The sequence below is a fragment of the Pristiophorus japonicus genome, chromosome 2 (assembly GCF_044704955.1).
Source record: "Pristiophorus japonicus isolate sPriJap1 chromosome 2, sPriJap1.hap1, whole genome shotgun sequence".
In the NCBI taxonomy this organism is placed as follows: domain Eukaryota; kingdom Metazoa; phylum Chordata; class Chondrichthyes; family Pristiophoridae; genus Pristiophorus; species Pristiophorus japonicus.
Window position 1 is genome coordinate 372,831,323 of NC_091978.1, and position 20,985 is coordinate 372,852,307.

Below are 20,985 nucleotides of genomic sequence, written 5' to 3' on the forward strand. Positions count from 1 at the left end.
TTATTTCTTCCAATTCACAATTTCTTACACAATGACGGACAGGTAAAGACCATCTGGCCCATTGAGCCTGTCCCACACACTTGCGACACCCCTTGTATCACAACCTACACACTCCGCCCCACCCCAAACCCTGTGAGCTCCTGGGAGAGGCAAAAAACAGATTAAAAACCCAGGTCAATTTGGAGGGAAAAATCTGGGAGATTCCTCTCTGACCCTTTGAGGTGATGGAAACTAGCCCATGAAATCACTCTGGCCCCGAATTCCTTGCAGTGAATACCCTTCTGTACGAGGTGATCTCCGCTGCCCGCAGACTGCACCTGTTGGCTTTGTGCAATGACAAAATTGGACTTTCTCTTTTTCACCAGAAGAAAGACAAGGAAGGAATTGGCCGAGTCAAATAGTAGAGGAATTGCTGGGAGAGCGTGCACATTCCCAGCTGGGCTCCGCACGTTAGAAAGGATGTCTCAGCCCTTGGAGAGGAGCAGAGGACATTTACCGGAATGGTTCCAGGGATGAGGGCCTTCAGTGAGGTGGAGAGACTGGAGAAGCTGGGGCTGTTTTGCTTAGAGCTCAGAAGGTTAAGTGGAGGTTTATAAGAACTTAAGAATTAGGAGCAGGAGTCGGCCATTCGGCCCCTTGAGCCTGCTCCGCCATTCAATAAGATCATGGCTGATCTTCAACCTCAACTCCACTTTCCTGCCCGATCCCCATATCCCTCGATTCCCTTCATATCCAAAGATCTATCGATCTCAGCCTTGAATATACTCAATGACTGAGCCTCCACAGCCCTCTGGGGCAGAGAATTCCAAAGATTCACCAGCCTTTGAGTGAAGAAATTCCTCCTCATCTCAGTCCTAAATGGCCGACCCCTTATCCTGAGACTGTGACCCCTGGTTCTAGACTCCCCAGCCCGGGGGAAACATCCTCCCTGCATCTACCCTGTCAATCCCCCTCAGAATCTGGTATGTTTCAATGAGATCACCTCTCATTCTTCTAAACTCTAGGGAATATAGACCTAGTCTGCTCAATCTCTCCTCATAGGACAATCCCCCCATCCCAGGAATCAGTCTGATGAACCTTCGCTGTACTTCCTCTATGGCAATTATATCCTTCCTTAGGTAAGGAGACCAAAACTGTATACTTCATAGAGGTGTTCAACAGTATGAAGGGTTTTGATCGAGTAAATCAGGAGAAACGGTTTCCAGTGGCGGGAGGGTCGGTAACCAGAGGGACACAGATTTAAGGTAATTGGCAAAACAACCGAGGGGGAGATGAGTTGTTGTGATCGGGAACACGCTGCCTGAAAGGGCGGTGGGAGCAGATTCAATAGTAACTTTCAAACGAGGAATTGGATAACTACTTGAAAAGGAAATATTTGCCGGGCTGTGGGGAAAGAGCGGGGGGAGTGGGACTGATTGGATCGCTCTGTCACAGAGCCGGCACAGGCTCGATGGGCCCAATGGCCTCCTCCTGTGCTGTATCACGATGGGCCAAATGGCCCCCTGTGCTGTATGGTTAGATGCTGTTTTGTTTGAGCTATGGGATTGTCTATTTGCATGCAAGGTGCCATTGACAGAACAAATCGTGCAAGATACAGTCTCTGTCGAACGTTTGCTGGCGAGTGAATGCCGTGAGATGGCCAGTAATTGACTCCATTTCTCTTTCGGTGCCCATTATCTGGAAGATTTGCTCTGACCAGCTCGGCTGTGATAAGCAGCCAGCATCAGTCTGAGCCATTCTGAGCCCCTGTACCTGAAGCTGATCGAGGCACTGCTCAGCATTATACTGCAATCAGTGCAGCGTCAGTGAGCGGGGCTCGATTGAAGCTCCCAATTCTCATGGACACGTGAATGTGTGCCCAGACAACGAGATACAACTATTCAAAATTGCTTAAAAAGGAACTGTAACTATTTTTTAAATGGGTCCAGTTCTTTAACAGTTTGCCCGCTGCTGCATCCCATCTTAGGCGGATATTCCCATCGGCAACATGCTCTGCATTCTGGGGAGAGGGGCAAAGCATTTGAGATTGACGTTGGGAGTCATGTTGCAGAAACAAAATGTGCCCGCTCTTTCCTCCATAGCCCAACAAACCTCTTTCTTTTCAAGTATTTCTCCAATTCCCTTTCACAACCTCAAACCGTCTCAAATCTCTTCACATCCAATAAAGAACCTTTAGAGTGTAGTCGCCGTTGTAATGTGGGAAACGCAACAGCCAATTTGCCCACAGCAAGCTCCCACACACAGCAACGTGATAATGATCAGATAATCTGTATTTTAGTGATGTTGGTTGAGGGATAAATATTGGCCCCAGGACACCGGGGAGAACTTCCCTGCTCTTCTTCGAAATAGTGCCACGGGATCTTTTACATCCACCTGAGAGGGCAGACGGGAACTCGGTTTAACGTCTCATTAAGAACATAAGAAATAGGAGCAGGAGTCGGCCATTCGGCCCCTTGAGCCTGTTCCGCCATTCAATAAGATCATGGCTGATCAAGACCACAACTCCACTTTCCTGCACTGTCCCCATATCCCTTGATACCCCCAGAGTCCAAAAATCTATCGATCTCAGCCTTGAATATACTCAACGACTGAGCCTCCACAGCCCTCTGGGGCAGAGAATTCCAAAGATTCACCACCCTCTGAGTGAAGAAATTCCTCCTCATCTCAGTCCTAAATGGCCGACCCCTTATCCTGAGACTGTGACCCCTGGTTCTAGACTCCCCAGCCCGGGGGAAACATCCTCCCTGCATCTACCCTGTCAATCCCCCTCAGAATCTGGTATGTTTCAATGAGATCACCTCCCATTCTTCTAAACTCCAGAGAGTATGGGCCAATCTACTCAGTCTCTCCCTATAGGACAATCCCCCCATCCCAGGGATCAGTCTAGTGACCCTTCAGTGCTCTGTCTCTAAGGCAACTAAAGAGTTTACCAGACATCGCAGTTTATGTTGGTGTGCAACTGTGCCACTTTTATTGGAAACTATGACGATTCCACTTTCCCAACACAGGAAACCCAGAGACAACAAACGCTACAAGCTCCTTAAATCTATGAGTTCAGATACGCATGAATAATTATGGATGAGCTTGCCAGGAATAACTGAAAGCAGTTTTCCTGATTACTGCAGAGAGACGGTAGCAGGAGCCCCTCAGGATGTGTGAAGCATCGTGTGATTGACGAGGGCTGGTCTCCCCCATCCTTGGTGCATTTTATTTGACTCGTCTTCTTTGCCACAAACTCTTCCGAAGAGGGTGGGTCACCTACTGGGAAGAGAAAGCACTTGCATTTATATAGCACCTTTCACAGAAAATTACCATGCAGTCTAACCGCTGTTGTCCTGTATCACAGCGAGTGTACGGCCCAGACACAGGCCAGGCCATTGGGCCCATCCACTCCGTGTATGGCCCAGACACAGGCCACTGGGCCCCACCGCTCCGTGCCGGGGTTTATGCCCCACCGCTCCGTGCCGGGGTTTATGTCCCACCGCTCCGTGCCGGGGTTTATGCTCCACCGCTCCGTGCCGGGGTTTATGTCCCACCGCTCCGTGCCGGGGTTTATGCCCCACCGCTCCGTGCCGGGGTTTATGTCCCACCGCTCCGTGCCGGAGTTTATGCCCCACCGCTCCGTGCCGGGGTTTATGCTCCACACCAGCCCCCTCCCACCCCTCTCCATCTCACCCCATCACCATATCCTTCTATTCCTTTCTCCCTCATGTGTTTATCCAGCTTCCCCTTAAATACATCGATACTATTCACCTCAACCCCTCCCTGTGGCAGCGAGTTCCACATTCTCACCGCTCTCTGGGTAAAGAAGTTTCTCCTGAATTCCCCATTGGGTTTATTAGTGACTGTCTGATATTGGTGGCCCCTAGTTCTGGTCTCTCCCACAGGGGGAAACATCTTCTCTACGTCTACCCTATCGAACCCCTTCATAATATTAAAGCCCTCTATCTGGTCACCCCTCAGCCTCATCCTTTCTAAAGCAAAGAGCCCCAGCCTGTTGAATATTTCCTGATAGTTATAACCTCTCAGTTCTGGCATCATCCTTTTGAATCTTTGTTGCACCTTATCCAGTGCCTTTATACCCTTTTTATAATATGGAGACTTGAACTGCGCACGGTGCTCCAAGTGTGGTCTAACCCAGGTTCACTGCAGGTTTACCAGTCCTGTCGAGGGTAGGCGATCGCAGTTTGGGGCGAGTCTGACCCTAATTCTCCCTCGCTCTCTGTACCACAGGCCTCCCCCATTGCAGGGAGCTACACTACACTTCTCCATGGACACATTGGAGCCCCACACACAGTGTTACTCTGCACTTGGCCACATTGACCTGAGCTTTATGATTGAAGGAAGGTTGCTTGATTCGATACAATCTAAGACTCAATGTTACAGAAAAAAACAACGTGCATTTATTTATATAGCGCCTTTCACAACCTCACGATCTCTCAAAGCACTTTACAGCCAATGAAGTACTTTTTGGAGTGTAGTCACTGTTGTAATGTGGGAAACGCAGCAGCCAATTTGCGCACAGCAAGCTCCCACACACAACAATGTGATAATGGCCCAGATAATCTGTATTTTAGTGATGTTGATTGAGGGATAAATATTGGCCCCAGGACACCGGGGAGAACTCCCCTGCTCTTCTTCAAAATAGTACCATGGGATCTTTTACATCCACCTGAGAGAGCAGACGGGGCCTCGGTTTAACTTCTCAACTGAAAGACGGCAACTCTGACAGTGCGGCGCTCCCTCAGTACTGCCCCTCCGACAGCACGGCGCTCCCTCAGTACTGCCCCTCCGACAGTGCGGCGCTCCCTCAGTACTGCCCCTCCGACAGCACGGCGCTCCCTCAGTACTGCCCCTCCGACAGCACGGCGCTCCCTCAGTACTGCCCCTCCGACAGTGCGGCACTCCCTCAGTACTGCCCCTCCGACAGTGCGGTGCTCCATCAGTACTGCCCCTTCGACAGTGCAGCGCTCCCTCAGTACTGCCCCTCCGACAGTGCGGCGCCCACTCAGTACTGCCCCTCTGACAGTGCAGCGATCCCACCCTCAGTACTGCCCCTCCAACAGTGCGGCGCTCCCTCAGAACTGCTCCTCCGACAGTGCAGCACTCCCTCAGTACTGCCCCTCCGACAATGCTGCACTCCCTCAGTACTGTCCCTCCGACAGTGCAGCACTCCCTCAGTACTGCCCCTCCAACAGTGCAGCACTCCCTTAGTACTACCCCTCCGACAGTGCGGCACTCCCTCAGTACAGGCCCTCCGACAGTGCTGCACTCCCTCAGTGCTGTCCCTCTGACAGTGCGGCGCTCCCTCAGTACTGCCCCTCCGACAGTGCGGCACTCCCTCAGTACTGCCCCTTCGACAGTGCAGCACTCCCTCAGCACTGCCCCTCCGACAGTGCGGCGCTCCCTCAGTACTGCCCCTCCGACAGTGCGCCGCTCCCTCAGTACTGCATTGGGAGTGTCAGCCTGGATTCTGGGCTCACGACTCTGGAGTGGGACTTGAACCCACAAACTTGTAGAGAGTACTGCCCACTGAGCCATGGCCAAGGAGGGCAGATTGAACAATTGGGCCGTCTCCGCAAAGATGGGCACTTGCCGGGCGTGACAGTTGACAATCAGGCGGCCTTAGCTGTTGGGATCCTTCACCTTAAAGTGAATGGATGGAATAGCGCAGTTTGTAAAGCTGCAAACTCCGGGCCAGCATTTCCCGAGATAGATGGTCCTTGTTGTCAGGACCCTGTCACAGAATCTGCCCCATTGCACAGAACGTGTTCCCTCGAGTGTGGAAGATTAAGGGGCGATCTAATCGAGGTGTTTACGATGATTAAAGGAGTTGATGGGGTCGATCGAGAGAAACTATTCCCTCTGGTGGGGGGAGTCCAGAACAAGGGGGTGTCACCTTAAAATTAGAGCCAGGCCGTTCAGGGTGATGTCAGGGAGCACTTCTTCACACAAAGGGTGCTGGGAATCTGGAACTCTCTCCCCCAAAACGCTGCTGAGCCTGGGGGAGGGGGCAATTGGAAATGTCAAAACTGAGATTGATAGCTTTTTGTTGGGTAAGGGTATTGAGGGTTACGGAACCAAGGCGGGTAGATGGAGTTAAGGTACAGATTAGCTGTGATCTCATTGAATGGTGTAACAGGCTCGAGGGGCTGAATGGCCTCCTCCTGTTCCCATGGTAACAGGCTCGGGAGGCTGAATGGCCTCCTCCTGTTCCCATGGTAACAGGCTCGGGGGGCTGAATGGCCTCCTCCTGTTCCGATGTCAGAATCATAGAAATTTACAGCACGGAAGGAGGCCATTTGGCCCATCGTGTCTGCACCGGCCGACAAAGAGCTATCCAGCCTAATCCCACTTTCCAGCTCTCGGTCCGTAGCCCTGCAGGTTACGGCACTTCAGGTGCACATCCAAGTACTTTTTAAATGTGCTGAGGGTTTCTGCCTCTACCACCCTTTCAGGCCATTATTCCCACCATTATTTTCGTAAATAATCTCCATAGCGGGTTGATTTTGTGGCTGGTGTGAAGCTTCACGTGTTGGGAATTCGGGCCAGAAACGCCAATGCATCCTGTAGGAATTTCCTGTCCATTGATGGGAACATTGATTTTATTAAAAATTTGTTCCTGGGATGTGGGCGTCGCTGGCAAGGCCGGCATTTATTGCCCATCCCTAATTGCCCCTTGAGAAGGTGGTGGTGAGCCGCCTTCTTGAACCGCTGCAGTCCGTGTGGTGAAGGTGCTCCCACAGTGCTGTTAGGGAGGGAGTTCCAGGATTGTGACCCAGCGACGATGAAGGAACGGCCGATATATTTCCAAGTCAGGATGGTGTGTGACTGGGAGGGGAATGTGATGGTGCAAGATCCTAACCCGAAGACATGTTCACGTTGTTAAAGGTCGGCATTGATTTGTTTCTGCAGGCATTCCAGATTAACTCGCAGGATCAGCTGGATCAACTCCTCACCAGATCGCTGCAGAACTCCCTGCCTCCCACTGGCCTCGGAGCTTTCCAAACCCTCGGACCTGACAGCGATCCCGATCGCCACAGTGAGTTTATAGACCCAAACCTCGGACCTGATAGCGACCCCGATCGCCACAGTGAGTTTATAGACCCAAACCCTCGGACCTGACAGCGATCCCGATCGCCACAGTGAGTTTATAGCCCAAACCCTCGGACCTGACTGCGGCTCTGGGCACCAAAGTGAGTTTATAGCCCAAACCCTCGGACCTGACAGTGGCTCTGGGCACCACAGTGAGTTTATAGACCCAAACCTTGTCCATTGCAATGGCCAATGAGACACTTGATGCAATTCCTGTTAAAAGAGACTGAGTGCAATGTATCCATGTTTGCTGACGATACAAAGCTGGGTGGGACAGTAAGCTGTGAGGAGAACACAAAGCGTCTGCAATGGGATAGAGATAGACTGAGTGGGTGGGCAGTGAGGTGGCAGATGGAGTGTAATGTGGGAAATGTGAGGGTATTCACTTTGGTAAGAAAAATAGAATGGTGAGAAAGCATTAAATGTTGGTGTTCAGAGCGATTTGGGTGTTCTCGTACAGGAAACACTGAAAGTTAACATGCAAGTACAGCAAGCAATGAGGAAGTCAAGAGGCGTGTTGGCCTTTATTGTCCTGGGGTAGGATTAGAACAGTAAAGAAATGTTGCTACAATTGCATGAGGCTTTGGTGAGACCGCACCAGACTGGATTTTCGGCGTTGCTGATTTCGGGCAGTAATGGCGGCAGGGCGATAAAGTTTGCGCCCGGGAACAGTTTGTGTCTCAGTCGGCATAATTGGTCAGCTGGGCCCTGAGTGTGGGACGGGGTGCTAAGGGAGGTGTATACCTCTCTCAGGGGGCTAGGCCAGCTGAGTATGGGTCAATCCCGAGCTAAACAGCCGGCCTCGGAGCGCCCCGAGAGAAGCCTGGGGGGGCGGGAAAAACCTGAGAAAAAGCCACCAAAAACATTACCAATAAATACGCACGCCACCACATGAATCGCAAAATAAAAGAAAGTAAAACCAATCACACCCGTTACTTACCTCACTGTGGCCGCTATAGTTCGGACCGCCCACTTTCCCAGGCGGTCCCAGCAGGGAGCGCTGCGGGGCGCTACGGGTCAGGCGAGAGTCCAAAGGTGAGCCGGTGACACAACCGGGGGTGTTGCATAGCGGCTCGCCTCTCCCGGGCGATAATGCTCCGCGCCCCGCCAAAACCAGCAACAAAAACCCCGACGGGGCGCTGGGAGCTGGCCGCCCGCCCAGACATGCTCACAATCGCCATTGCCCCCCCTCCGGGGCAAAAACTGAGACGGACATCACTGGGAAATCCAGCTCCTGGAGTATTGTGTACAGTTCTGGTCTCCTTACCTAAGGAAGGATATACTTACCATAGCGAGAGTGCAACGAAGGTTCACCAGACTGATCCCTGGGATGGGGGGATTGTCCTATGTGGAGAGATTGAGCAGACGGGGCCTATATTCTCTGTAGTTTAGAAGAATGGGAGGTGATCTCATTGAAACATACCAGATTCTGAGGGGGCTTGACAGGGTAGATGCAGGGAGGATGTTCCCCCGGGCTGGGGAGTCTAGAACCAGGGGTCACAGTCTCAGGATAAGGGGTCGGCCATTTAGGACTGAGATGAGGAGGAATTTCTTCACTCAGAGGGTGGTGAATCTTTGGAATTCTCTGCCTCAGAGGGCTGTGGAGGCTCAGTCTCTGAGTATATTCAAGGCTGAGATCGATAGATTTTTGGACTGTCGGGAATCGAGGGATATGGGGATCGGGCGGAAAAGTGGAATTGAGGTTGAAGATCAGCCGTGATCTCATTGAATGGCGGAGCAGGCTCGAGGGGCCGAATGGCCGACTCCTGCTCTTATTTCGTGGAGACTGCAGGACAATGCCAGAGGGTTGGATCACGAGCACCAATCACATCTGTTGCTGTATTGATGAAGCATTTTCCTTCCATGGCCCCGCGCCCCCCGCCCATCCTGTCTGAGTGGCTCAGTGGTTTTAACACCATCTGCAGGGTCTGATTCCCTCTTTTCCAGTCATCTTCAACCTCATTTCTGTTGATACCTCGTCATTGCAATGATTACCATGATGCACAATTATATTATCCTGACGTACAATTATCACAGTGAGTAACAGGAGATTATCACGGGTTTTACATGTGACGACGCCTCTATTTATTGTAACACTCTGGCTACCTTATGAGTACAATTAGGTTGTCTGTGTGTTCTTGCTGTTTATAATCCAACATGTGTGTAATTTAGTGTTGCCGTGGCAGATTAATTGGCCATCATTTGTCTCCAGCTAATGCCCATTAGCCAGTGTGCTTGCCCCCAGTACTGGCACCGATTGTCTCTGCAATTTATGCATTAGTTCGAGAAGTATTTATGGTGTGATTTGGGGCTGCCACCACTACGTGTGAGACCGGGAGGAGTCTGAGTCTACATTACAACAGTGACTGCACTTCAAAAGTACTTCATTGGCTGTAAAGCGTTGGGATGTCCTAAGTTGTGAAAAGCTCTGTAGAAATGTCTTTATTTACTTGCCAAATCACCATATCCGAGGTCTCTCGCTGCCAGTGAGATTGGCAATATCGTGGTGAATCTTTGATACAGTGCTGAGTTCTTCCATAGCACTCCCAAACCTGCGACCTCTACCACCTAGAAGGACAAGGGCAGCAGGTGCATGGGAACACCACCACCTCCACGTTCCCCTCCCAGTCACACACCATCCTGACTTGGAAATATATCGGCCGTTCCTTCATCGTCGCTGGGTCACAATCCTGGAACTCCCTCCCTAACAGCACTGTGGGAGCACCTTCACCACACGGACTGCAGCGGTTCAAGAAGGCGGCTCACCACCACCTTCTCAAGGGGCAATTAGGGATGGGCAATAAATGCCGGCCTTGCCAGCGACGCCCACAGCCCAAGGTATGAATAAAAAAAAAGCATTGTGGATAATTGTGGCATGATGCCATCCTCCTCCAGAAAGTGTGCCGTCTCCTGAGCCAGCACATGTCAGATTGTCCTCCCATCCCCAGCAGAGAGGACACATTGCCTAAGTTCACACTGAGGTGCCAGAGGTGCAGGAACATGGTGTTCAACATCTGTCAGCCCTCCACACTGCTGCCTGTGCTGGGCACATTGACCCGACAGTGACATGGCTGGAATTAAATTGTTTCACAGGTTCCTGCCATGTTTCAGGATTAACTTTTGTCTAATGCTGCAACGGGTGATGCAGGTCACAGTATCATTGGCTATTGTTTATCTTACACAGCCATTCAGCACTGGGAATCCAAGTGGCTCCGGAAAAGCTCACGCTGGGACTCTGATGCAGGCACTAATATTACAATCAAAGTGCCATTGAAATCACAGGGGGAGCTTTATTACTTCATATTAATCATAAGCTGATGAAATAAGCAGTTAAAATGCAGCCCGGCCATTTCTCTTCATTCTCTTTCCATTGACAGTCTGCCCTAGTTTTATTTCTGAACTTTAATGTTGGGTTTGGGAGGAGATGCCGAGAGTGACGGTGAGCTGTGGCATTAGCTCGAGTTCCTGGTCAGCACCGAGCGGCTGGTCAGGGTCCGTGGGGGTCCTGTCCAGTCGGGGCCGAAGTCCCGAACACACTGCCACCGGCGCTGCAAGGGAGGCACAGCAAGATCCAAGGCTCAAGCGGCCCCTGTCCCCAACTACACGCACAGGGGGCATCTGAAAGACAGTCTTGCATTTATATAGCGCCTTTCATAACCTCAGGTTGCCCCAAAGCGCTTCACAGCCAAAGAAGTACTTTTGGAGTGTGGTCACTGTTGTAATGTAGGAAACGCGGCAGCCAATTTGTGCACAGCAAGCTCCCACACACAGCAATGTGATAATTGTTATGTATGAGTAAAGAGTCTGACTTGATACTGTGAGCTCAAAGTAAAGTGTGACCTTAGTCTTTTATTGCAGGTCTCCAGAGTGCCTGTCCAGCCTGTGAGACCTCCTTAAGTACAGGTGCTCCCAAGGGATTGTGGGATCCCTTGGGACTCCAGAAGATGAGCCCTCTGGTGGCTACACAAGGTATTTACAGGTTTACATATATAACAACATTCCCCCGCCTCCCCCCCCCCGCAAAGTCAACAGTGTAACTATTTACAATGTGAGTCGAGCTGGGACCTTTCTTTCCCTGGTTGATCGCCTCGGTGCAAATGCTGGTTTTGGTGAGTCGTTTGTTGGGCCCTCGCTGGGCTGCTGTGCAGCTGGCCTTGCTGGGCTGCCTGGTGTGGTGAGTCCTGCTGGGCTGCTGTGGATGATGGGTTCTGCTTCGTGGCCAACTGTGACGTCGGTTGCCACTGGTGTGTGTGTTGGGGGGTCAAAGAAGGTAGGGTCCAAGGTGGGTTGCTCAGGATAGTCCGTGAATCTGAGTTTGATTTGGTCCAAGTGTTTCCGGTGAATGAGTCCATTTGAAAGTTTGACCAGAAACACTCTGCTCCCCTCTTTGGCCATGACAGTGCCAGGAAGCCACTTGGGACCTTGTCCATAGTTCAACACAAATACAGGATCATTGATTTCAATTTCGCATAATATGTACTTTGTTGAAGCCGCCTGCTCTCTACCTGTTCATGTAGAGCAGGGTGGACTAACAAGAGCCTTGTCTTAAATGCCCTTTTCATGAGCAGTTCAGCAGGTGGGATCCCAGTGAGCGAGTGGGGTCTCGTGCGGTAACTAAGCAGGACTCGAGATAGGCGAGTCTGCAGTGAGCCTTCAGTTACCCTCTTCAAGCTCTGCTTGATGGTTTGCACTGCTCTCTCTGCCTGACCATTGGATGTTGGTTTGAACAGGGCAGATGTGACATGTTTGACCCCATTACGGGTCATGAACGCTTTGAACTCGGCACTGGTGAAACATGGCCCAGTGTCGCTCACAAGGACATCAGGCAGGCCGTGCGTGGCAAACATGGCCCTCAGGCTTTCAGTGGTGGCAGCGGACGTGCTTGCCGACATTATCTCACATTCAATCCATTTGGAGTACGCATCTACAACCACTAGGAACATTTTACCCAAGAATAGCCTGCATAGCCGACATGGACTCTAGACCACGGTTTGGAGGGTCAAGACCATAAACTTAGCAGCGCCTCCCTGGGTGCATTGCTTAACTGCGAGCAAGTGTTACATTTGTGCACGCAGGACTCTAAGTCCGCATCGATACCAGGCCACCACACGTGGGATCTGGCTTTCATCATTACGATGCCTGGGTGGGTACTGTGGAGGTAATTGATGAAGGTGTCTCTGCCCTTCTTGGGGACCACTACCCGATTAGTCGCAGAAGGCAATCTGCCTGTACAGACATTTCATCTTTGCACCGCTAGTGTGGCTTTATCTCTTCCTGCATTTCCACTGGGACACTGGACCAGCTCCCGTGAGGCACACAATTTTTTACTAGGGACAGTAAGGGGTCCTGGCTCGTCCAGCTCTAATCTGTCGGGCTGTGACGGGTGATTGCTCACTCTCAAATGCTTCCATTACCATGACTAAATCTGCGGGCTGTGCCATTTCCGCCCCCGTGGTGGGCAACAGCAGCCTATTGAGAGCATCTGTGCCTGGCTTGTGGCGGATGGCGTAGTTGTATGTGGACAACGTGAGTGCCCATCTCTGGATGTGGGCCGATGCGTTGCTATTTATCCCTTTACTGTCGGAAAACAGGGATATAATTGGCTTATGGTCAGTTTCCAATTCAAATTTTAGCCCAAATAGGTATTGATGCATTTTCTTTACCCCATAAACACACGTTAATGCTTCTTTTTCGATCATGCTGCAGGCTCTCTCAGCCTTAGACAGACTCCTGGATGCAGAAGCAACCAGTTGCAGTTTCCCAAAATCATTAGCTTGTTGCAATACACACCCAACGCCATATGACGACGCATCACATGCTGGTACCAAACGCTTACATGGATCATACAACACAAGCAATTTGTATGAGCATAACAACTTTCTAACTTTTACAAAGCCATTTTCTTGGCTTTTGCCCCATACCCATTCGCCCCCTTTATGCAGTAAGGCATGCAGTGGTTTCAACAGTGTGCTGAGAACCGGTAAGAAGTTACCAAAGTAGTTCAGGAGTCCTAGAAACGACCGCAGCTCCGTCACGTTCTGTGGCCTCGGTGCGTTCTCAATTGCCTCCGTCTTCGAATCGGTGGGCCTAATGGCGTCCACCGCGATTCTTTTCCCCAGGAACTCCACTTCAGGCGCCAGGAAAACGCACTTCGAGCGTTTTAACCTGAGCCTCACACGATTGAGTCGACTAAGAACCTCCTCCAGGTTCTGCAGATGCTCGACTGTGTCCCGACCTGTAACCAAGATGTCATCCTGGAAGACCACGGTGTGCACGGGATCGACTTCAGTAAGCTTTCCATGTTTCTCCGGAATATCGCCGCGGCTGATCGAATCCCAAACGGGCATCTGTTATAAATGAAAAGACCTTTGTGTGTGTTGATGCAGGTGAGGACCTTCGATGATTCCTCCAGCTCCTGCATCATGTCGGCTCAGGTCAAGTCCAGCTTCGGGAACGTCTTTCCTCCCGCCAGCGTCGTCATCAGCTTTTGGTAGTGGGTATTGAGTGGGTAATGGACAATTACCGCCCCATCAGTCTACTCTCAATCATACAAACATAGAAATTTACAGCGCAGAAGGAGGCCATTCATAGAAACATAGAAAAATAGGTGCAGGAGTAGGCCATTCGGCCCTTCGAGCCTGCACCGCCATTCAATAAGATCATGGCTGATCATTCCCTCAGTACCCCTTTCCTGCTTTCTCTCCATACCTCTTGATCTCCTTAACCGTAAGGGCCATATCTAACTCCCTCTTGAATATATCCAATGAACTGGCATCATCAACTCTCTGCGGCAGGGAATTCCACAGGTTCACAACTCTCTGAGTGAAGAAGTTTCTCCTCATCTCAGTCCTAAATGGCCGACCCCTTATCCTAAGACTATGTCCCCTGGTTCTGGACTTCCCCAACATCGGGAACATTCTTCCCACATCTAACCTGTCCAGTCCCGTCAGAATCTTATATGTTTCTATGAGATCCCCTCTCATTCTTCTAAACTCCAGTGAATACAGGCCCAGTCGATCCAGTCTCTCCTCATATGACAGTCCAGCCATTCCCGGAATCAGTCTGGCGAACCTCCGCTGCACTCCCTCAATAGCAAGAATGTCCTTCCTCAGATTAGGAGACCAAAACTAACACAATATTCCAGGTGAGGCCTCACTAAGGCCCTGTCCAACTGCAGTAAGACCTCCCTGCTCCTATACTCAAATCCCCTAGCTATGAAGGCCAACATACCATTTGCCTTCTTCACCGCCTGCTGTACCTGCATGCCAACTTTCAATGACTGATGAACCATGACACCCAGGTCTCATTGCACCTCCCCTTTTCCTAGTCTGCCGCCATTCAGATAATATTCTGCCTTCGTGTTTTTGCCCCCAAAATGGATAACCTCACATTTATCCACATTATACTGCATCTGCCATGTATTTGCCCACTCACCTAACCTGTCCATGTCACCCTGCAGCCTCTTAGCGTCCCCCTCACAGCTCACACCGCCATCCAGTTTAGTGTCATCTGCACACTTGGAGATATTACACTCAATTCCTTCATCCAAATCGTTAATGTCCGCGCCGGTCGACAAAGAGCCGCACGGCACTCGGTCAGCAGCCCTGAAGGTTACATATAAACCTATGAACAATAACGGAAAGGCAAAGAGCACCCAGCCCAACCAGTCCGCCTCACACAACTGCAACACCCTTTATACTGAAACATTCTACACTCCACCCCAACCGGAGCCATGTGATCTCCTGGGAGAGGCAAAAACGAGATTGAAAACCAAGGCCAATTTAGGGAGAAAAAATCTGGGAAAATTCCTCGCCGATCTATCCAGGCGATCGACACTAGTCCAGGAGATCACCCTGGCTGTATTCGATTCCCTGCAGTACTTACCATTATATCTGCGCCGTCCAACAAAAGGTCATCCAGTCTAATCTCAATTACCAGCTCTAGGTCCGTAACCCTGTAGGTCCATCCAACCATCTCTTAAAAGTGGTGAGGGTTTCTGCATCCACCACTCTTCCAGGCAACGAGTTCCAGCTCCCCACAACCCTCTGCCTAAAGAAGACCCCACTCAAATCCCCTCTAAACCTTCCACCAACCACCTTAAAACTATGCCCCCTCATAATAGACCCCTCCACCAATGGAAATAGGCACTTACTATCCACTTCCAGGCCCCTCAATATTTTGTACACCTCAATGAGGTCTCCTCTCAACCTCCTCTGTTCCAATGAGAACAAACCCAGCCTATCCAATCTGTCCTCATAACTAAAATTCTCCATTCCAGGCAACACCCTAATAAATCTCCTCTGCGCCCTCTCTAGTGCAATCATGTCCTTCCTATAATACGGCGACCAGAACTGCATGCAGTACTCCAGCTGTGGCCAAACTAAAGTATTATACAATTTAAGCATAACCTCCCTGCTCTTATATTCCATGCCTTGGCCAATAAAGGAAAGCATTCCGTATGCCTTCTTAACCACCTTATCCACCTGGCCTGCTACTTTCAGGGATCTGTGGACAAGCACGCCAAGGTCTCTTTGTTCATCTACACTATTAAGTGGCCTACCGCTTAATGTGTACACCCTTTCCTTATTAGCCCTCCCAAAGTGCATCACCTCACACTCTCTGAATTAAATTCCATTTGCCACTGCTCTGCCCACCTGACCAGTAGATTGATATCCTCCTGCAGCCCATGACTTTCCTCTTCATTATCAACCGCACAGCCAATTTTAGTGTCGTCTGCAAACTTCTTAATCATACTCTCTATATTCAAATCTAAATCGTTGATATATACCACAAGAAGCACAGGACCCAGTACTGAGCCCTGTGGAACCCCACTGGAAACATTCTTCCAGTCACAAAAATATCCTTCAATCATTACCCTTTGCTTCCTACCTCCATGCCAATTTTGGATCCAACTTGCCACTTTGCCCTGGATGCCATGGGCTTTAACCTTCGTGACCAGTCTGCCATGTGCAATCATCAGCAAAGTGATGGAAGGTGCTGTTGACAGTGCTATCAAGCGGCACCAATAACCTGCTCACCGAGGCTCAATTTGGGTTCCACCAGGATCACTCGGCTCCAGACCTCATTGCAGCCTTGGTCCAAACATGGACAAAAGAGCTGAATTCCAGAGGTGAGGGGAGAGTGACTGCCCTCGACATCAAGGCAGCATTTGACCGAGTGTGGCATCAAGGAGCCCGAGTAAAACTGAAGTCAATGGGAATCAGGGGGAAACTCTCCACTGGCTGGAGTCATACTCAGCACAAAGGAAGATGGTTGTGGTGGTTGGAGGTCAATCATCTCAGCCTCAGGATATCGCTGCAGGAGTTCCTCAGGGCAGTGTCCTAGGCCCAACCATCTTCAGCTGCTTCATCAATGATATAGAAACATAGAAAATAGGTGCAGGAGTAGGCCATTCGACCCTTCGAGCCTGCACCACCATTCAATAAGATCATGGCTGATCATTCACCTCAGTACCCCTTTCCTGCTTTCTCTCCATACCCCTTGATCCCTTTAGTCGTAAGGGCCATATCTAACTCCCTCTTGAATATATTCAATAAACTGGCATCAACAACTCTCTACGGTAGGGAATTCCACACGTTAACCACTCTCTGAATGAAGAAATTTCTCCTCATCTCAGTCCTAAATGCCTTACCCTTTATCCTTGACTGTGTCCCCTGGTTCTGGACTTCCTCAACATCGGGAACATTCTTCCTGCATCTAACCTGTCCAGTCCTGTCAGAATTTTATATGTTTCTATGAGATCCCCTCTCATCCTTCTAAACTCCAGTGAATACAGGCCGAGTCGATCCAGTCTCTCCTCGTATGTCAGTCCTGCCATCCCAGGAATCAGTCTGGTGAACCTTCGCTGCGCTCCCTCAATAGCAAGAACGTCCTTTCTCAGATTAGGAGACCAAAACTGAACACAATATTCCAGGTGAGGCCTCACCAAGGCCCTGTACAACTGCAGTAAGACCTCCCTGCTCCTATACTCAAATCCCCTAGCTATGAAGGCCAGCATACCATTTGCCTTCTTCACCACCTGCTGTACCTTCAATGACTGATGTACCATGACACCCAGGTCTTGTTGCACCTCCCCTTTTCCTAATCTGCCGCCATTCAGATAATATTCCTCCTTTGTGTTTTTGCCACCAAAATGGATAACCTCACATTTAACCACATTATACTGCATCTGCCATGCATTTTCCCACTCACCTAACCTGTCCAAGTCACCCTGCAGCCTCTTAGCGTCCTCCTCACAGCTCACACTGCCACCCAGCTTAGTGTCATCTGCAAACTTGGAGATATTACACTCAATTCTTTCATCTAGATCATTGATGTATATGGTAAATAACTGGGGTCCCAGCACTAAGCCCTGCATACATAGAACATAAGAACATAAGAATTAGAAACAGGAGTAGGCCATCTAGCCCCTCGAGCCTGCTCCGCCATTCAACAAGACCATGGCTGATCTGGCTGTGGACTCAGCTCCACTTACCCGCCCGCTCTCCATAACCCTTAATTCCCTTATTGGTTAAAAATCTATCTATCTGTGATTTGAATACATTCAATGAGCTAGCCTCAACTGCTTCCTTGGGCAGAGAATTCCACAGATTCACAACCCTCTGGGAGAAGAAATTCCTTCTCAACTCGGTTTTAAATTGGCTCCCCCGTATTTTGAGGCTGTGCCCACTAGTTCTAGTCTCCCCGACCAGTGGAAACAACCTCTCTGCCTCTATCTTGTTTATCCCTTTCATTATTTTAAATGTTTCTATAAGATCACCCCTCATCCTTCTGAACTCCAACGAGTAAAGACCCAGTCTACTCAATCTATCATCATAAGGTAACCCCCTCAGTATCAGCCTAGTGAATCGTCTCTGTAACCCCTCCAAGGCTAGAAAATCCTTCCTTAAGTAAGGTGAACAAAACTGCACGCAGTACTCCAGGTGCAGCCTCACCAATACCCTATATAGTTGCAGCAGGACCTCTCTGCTTTTGTACTCCATCCCTCTCGCAATGAAGGCCAGCATTCCATTCGCCTTCCTGATTACCTGCTGCACCTGCAAACTAACTTTTTGGGATTCATGCACAAGGACCCCCAGGTCCCTCTACACCGCAGCATGTTGTAATTTCTCCCCATTCAAATAATATTCCCTTTTACTGTTTTTTTTCCCAAGGTGGATGACCTCACATTTTCCAATATTGTATTCCATCTGCCAAACCTTAGCCCATTCGCTTAACCTATCTAAATCTCTTTGCAGCCTCTCTGTGTCCTCTACACAACCCGCTTTTCCACTAATCTTTGTGTCATCTGCAAATTTTGTTACACAACACTCTGTCCCCTCTTCCAGGTCATCTATGTATATTGTAAACAGTTGTGGTCCCAGCACCGATCTTGTGGCACACCACTAACCATCGATTTCCAACCCGAAAAGGACCCATTTATCCCGACTCTCTGCTTTCTGTTAGCCAGCCAATTCTTGATCCATGCTAATACATTTCCTCTGACTCCGCGTACCTTTATCTTCTGCAGTAACCTTTTGTATGGCACCTTATAGAATGCCTTTTGGAAATCTAAATACACCACATCCATCGGTACACCTCTATCCACCATGCTCGTTATATCCTCAAAAAATTCCAGTAAATTAGTTAAACATGATTTCCCCTTCATGAATCCATGTTGCGTCTGCTTGATTGCACTATTCCTATCTAAATGTCCCGCTATTTCTTCCTTAATGATAGCTTCAAGCATTTTCCTCACTACAGATGTTAAACTAACCGGCCTATAGTTACCTGCCTTTTGTCTGCCCCCTTTTTTAAACAGAGGTGTTACATTAGCTGCTTTCCAATCCGCTGGTACCTCCCCAGAGTCCAGAGAATTTTGGTAGATTATAACGAATGCATCTGCTATAACTTCCGCCATCTCTTTTAATACCCTGGGATGCATTTCATCAGGACCAGAGGACTTGTCTACCTTGAGTCCCATTAGCCTGTCCAGCACTACCCCCCTAGTGATAGTGATTGTCTCAAGGTCCTCCTTTCCCACATTCCCGTGACCAGCAATTTTTGGCATGGTTTTTGTGTCTTCCACTGTGAAGAAGGAAGCAAAATAATTGTTTAAGGTCTCAGCCATTTCCACATTTCCCATTATTAAATCCCCCTTCTCATCTTCTAAGGGACCAACATTTACTTTAGTCACTCTTTTCCGTTTTATATATCGGTAAAAGCTTTTACTATCTGTTTTATGTTTTGTGCAAGTTTACTTTCGTAATCTATCTTTTCTTTCTTTATTGCTTTCTTAGTCATTCTTTGCTGTCGTTTAAAATTTTCCCAATCTTCTACTTTCCCACTAACCTTGGCCACCTTATACGCATTAGTTTTTAATTTGATACTCTCCTTTATTTCCTTGGTTATCCACGGTTGGTTATCCCTTCTCTTACCGCCCTTCTTTTTCACTGGAATATATTTTTGTTGAGCACTATGAAAGAGCTCCTTAAAAGTCCTCCACTGTTCCTCAATTGTGCCACCATTTAGTCTGTGTTTCCAGTCTACTTTAGCCAACTCTGCCCTCATCCCACTGTAGTCCCCCACTAGTCACTGCCTGCCATTCTGAAAAGGACCCGTTTATCCCAACTCTCTGCTTCCTGTCTGCCAACCAGTTCTCTATTCATGTCAATACATTACCCCCAATTACATGTGCTTTAATTTTGCACACCAATCTCTTGTGTGGGACCTTGACAAAAGCCTTTTGAAAGTCGAAATACACCACATCCACTGGTTCTCCCTTGTCCACCCTACCAGTTACATCCTCAAAAAATTCTAGAAGATTTGTCAAGCATGAATTCCCTTTCATAAATCCATGCTGACTTGGACCGATCCTGTCACTGCTTTCCAAATGCACTGCTATGTCATCTCTCTATCATAAGGTCAGAAGTGGGGATGTTCGCTGATGATTGCACAGTGTTCAGTTCCATTCGCAATTCCTCAGACAATGGAGCAGTCCATGCCCAATGACATCCAGGCTTGGGCTGATAAGTGGCAAGTAATCTTCGTGGTACACAATAACCATCTCCAACAAGCGAGAGTCTAACCAGCGCCCCTTGACATTCACAAACTAATTCCACTGCACTGCTCTCCGCATAGCTTTGGTATTTATGAAAATTTAACATTCTGCACTAAAGTCATAAGGGATTTTTACAGAGTAAATCGGGAGAAACAGTTTCCAGGGGCAGGAGGGGCGGTAACCGGGGGACACAGATTTAAGGTAATTGCAAAAGAACCCGAGGGGGAGATGGGGAGAATGTTTTTACGCAGCGAGTTGTTGTGATCGGGAATGCGCTGCCTGAAAGGGTGGTGGGAGCAGATTCAATAGTAACTTTCAAACCGGGAATTGGATAAATAATGGAAAAAGAAAAAAAATGCGGGGCTGTGGGGAAAGAACGGGGGGAGTGGGACTGATTGGATCGCTCTGTCACAGAGCCGGCACAGGCTCGATGGGCCCAATGGCCTCCTGTGCTGTGAGATTCAATGATACCTGGGGTCCTCCAAGCCATGAGGTCAGCTTGGAGATCATGGTGGAAGGCCCACTCCTGCCTCTGGTGGCGAGAGTCTAGAACAACGGGGCATAACACGGCAAATGGAATATAATGTGGAGAAATGTGAAGTTATTCACTTTGGTGGGGACAAATGGAAAAGCAGAGTATTTTTTAAATGGTGAGAGATTGGGAAATGTTGGTGTTCAGAGGGACCTGGGTGTCCTTGTACACCAATCACTGAAAGTTAACATGCAGGTACAGCAAGTGATTAAAGCAAATGGTATGTTGGCCTTTATTACAAGAGGATTTGAGTATTAGAGTAAAGGTGGGGGAAATCGAGGAGCTAGATGGCCTACTC

At 49.3% G+C, this 20,985-nt stretch overlaps 1 protein-coding gene across 1 annotated transcript in view; it reads left to right on the plus strand.

Annotated features, from left to right (window-relative positions):
- Positions 1 to 20,985, plus strand: part of LOC139250906 (B-cell scaffold protein with ankyrin repeats-like) — a 310,021-nt gene that overhangs the window by 114,414 nt on the left and 174,622 nt on the right. The window contains exon 7 of the mRNA XM_070873141.1: positions 6,916 to 7,042. Within this exon, the coding sequence (XP_070729242.1) occupies positions 6,916 to 7,042 (127 nt within the window). The remainder of the gene's footprint in view (positions 1 to 6,915; positions 7,043 to 20,985) is intronic.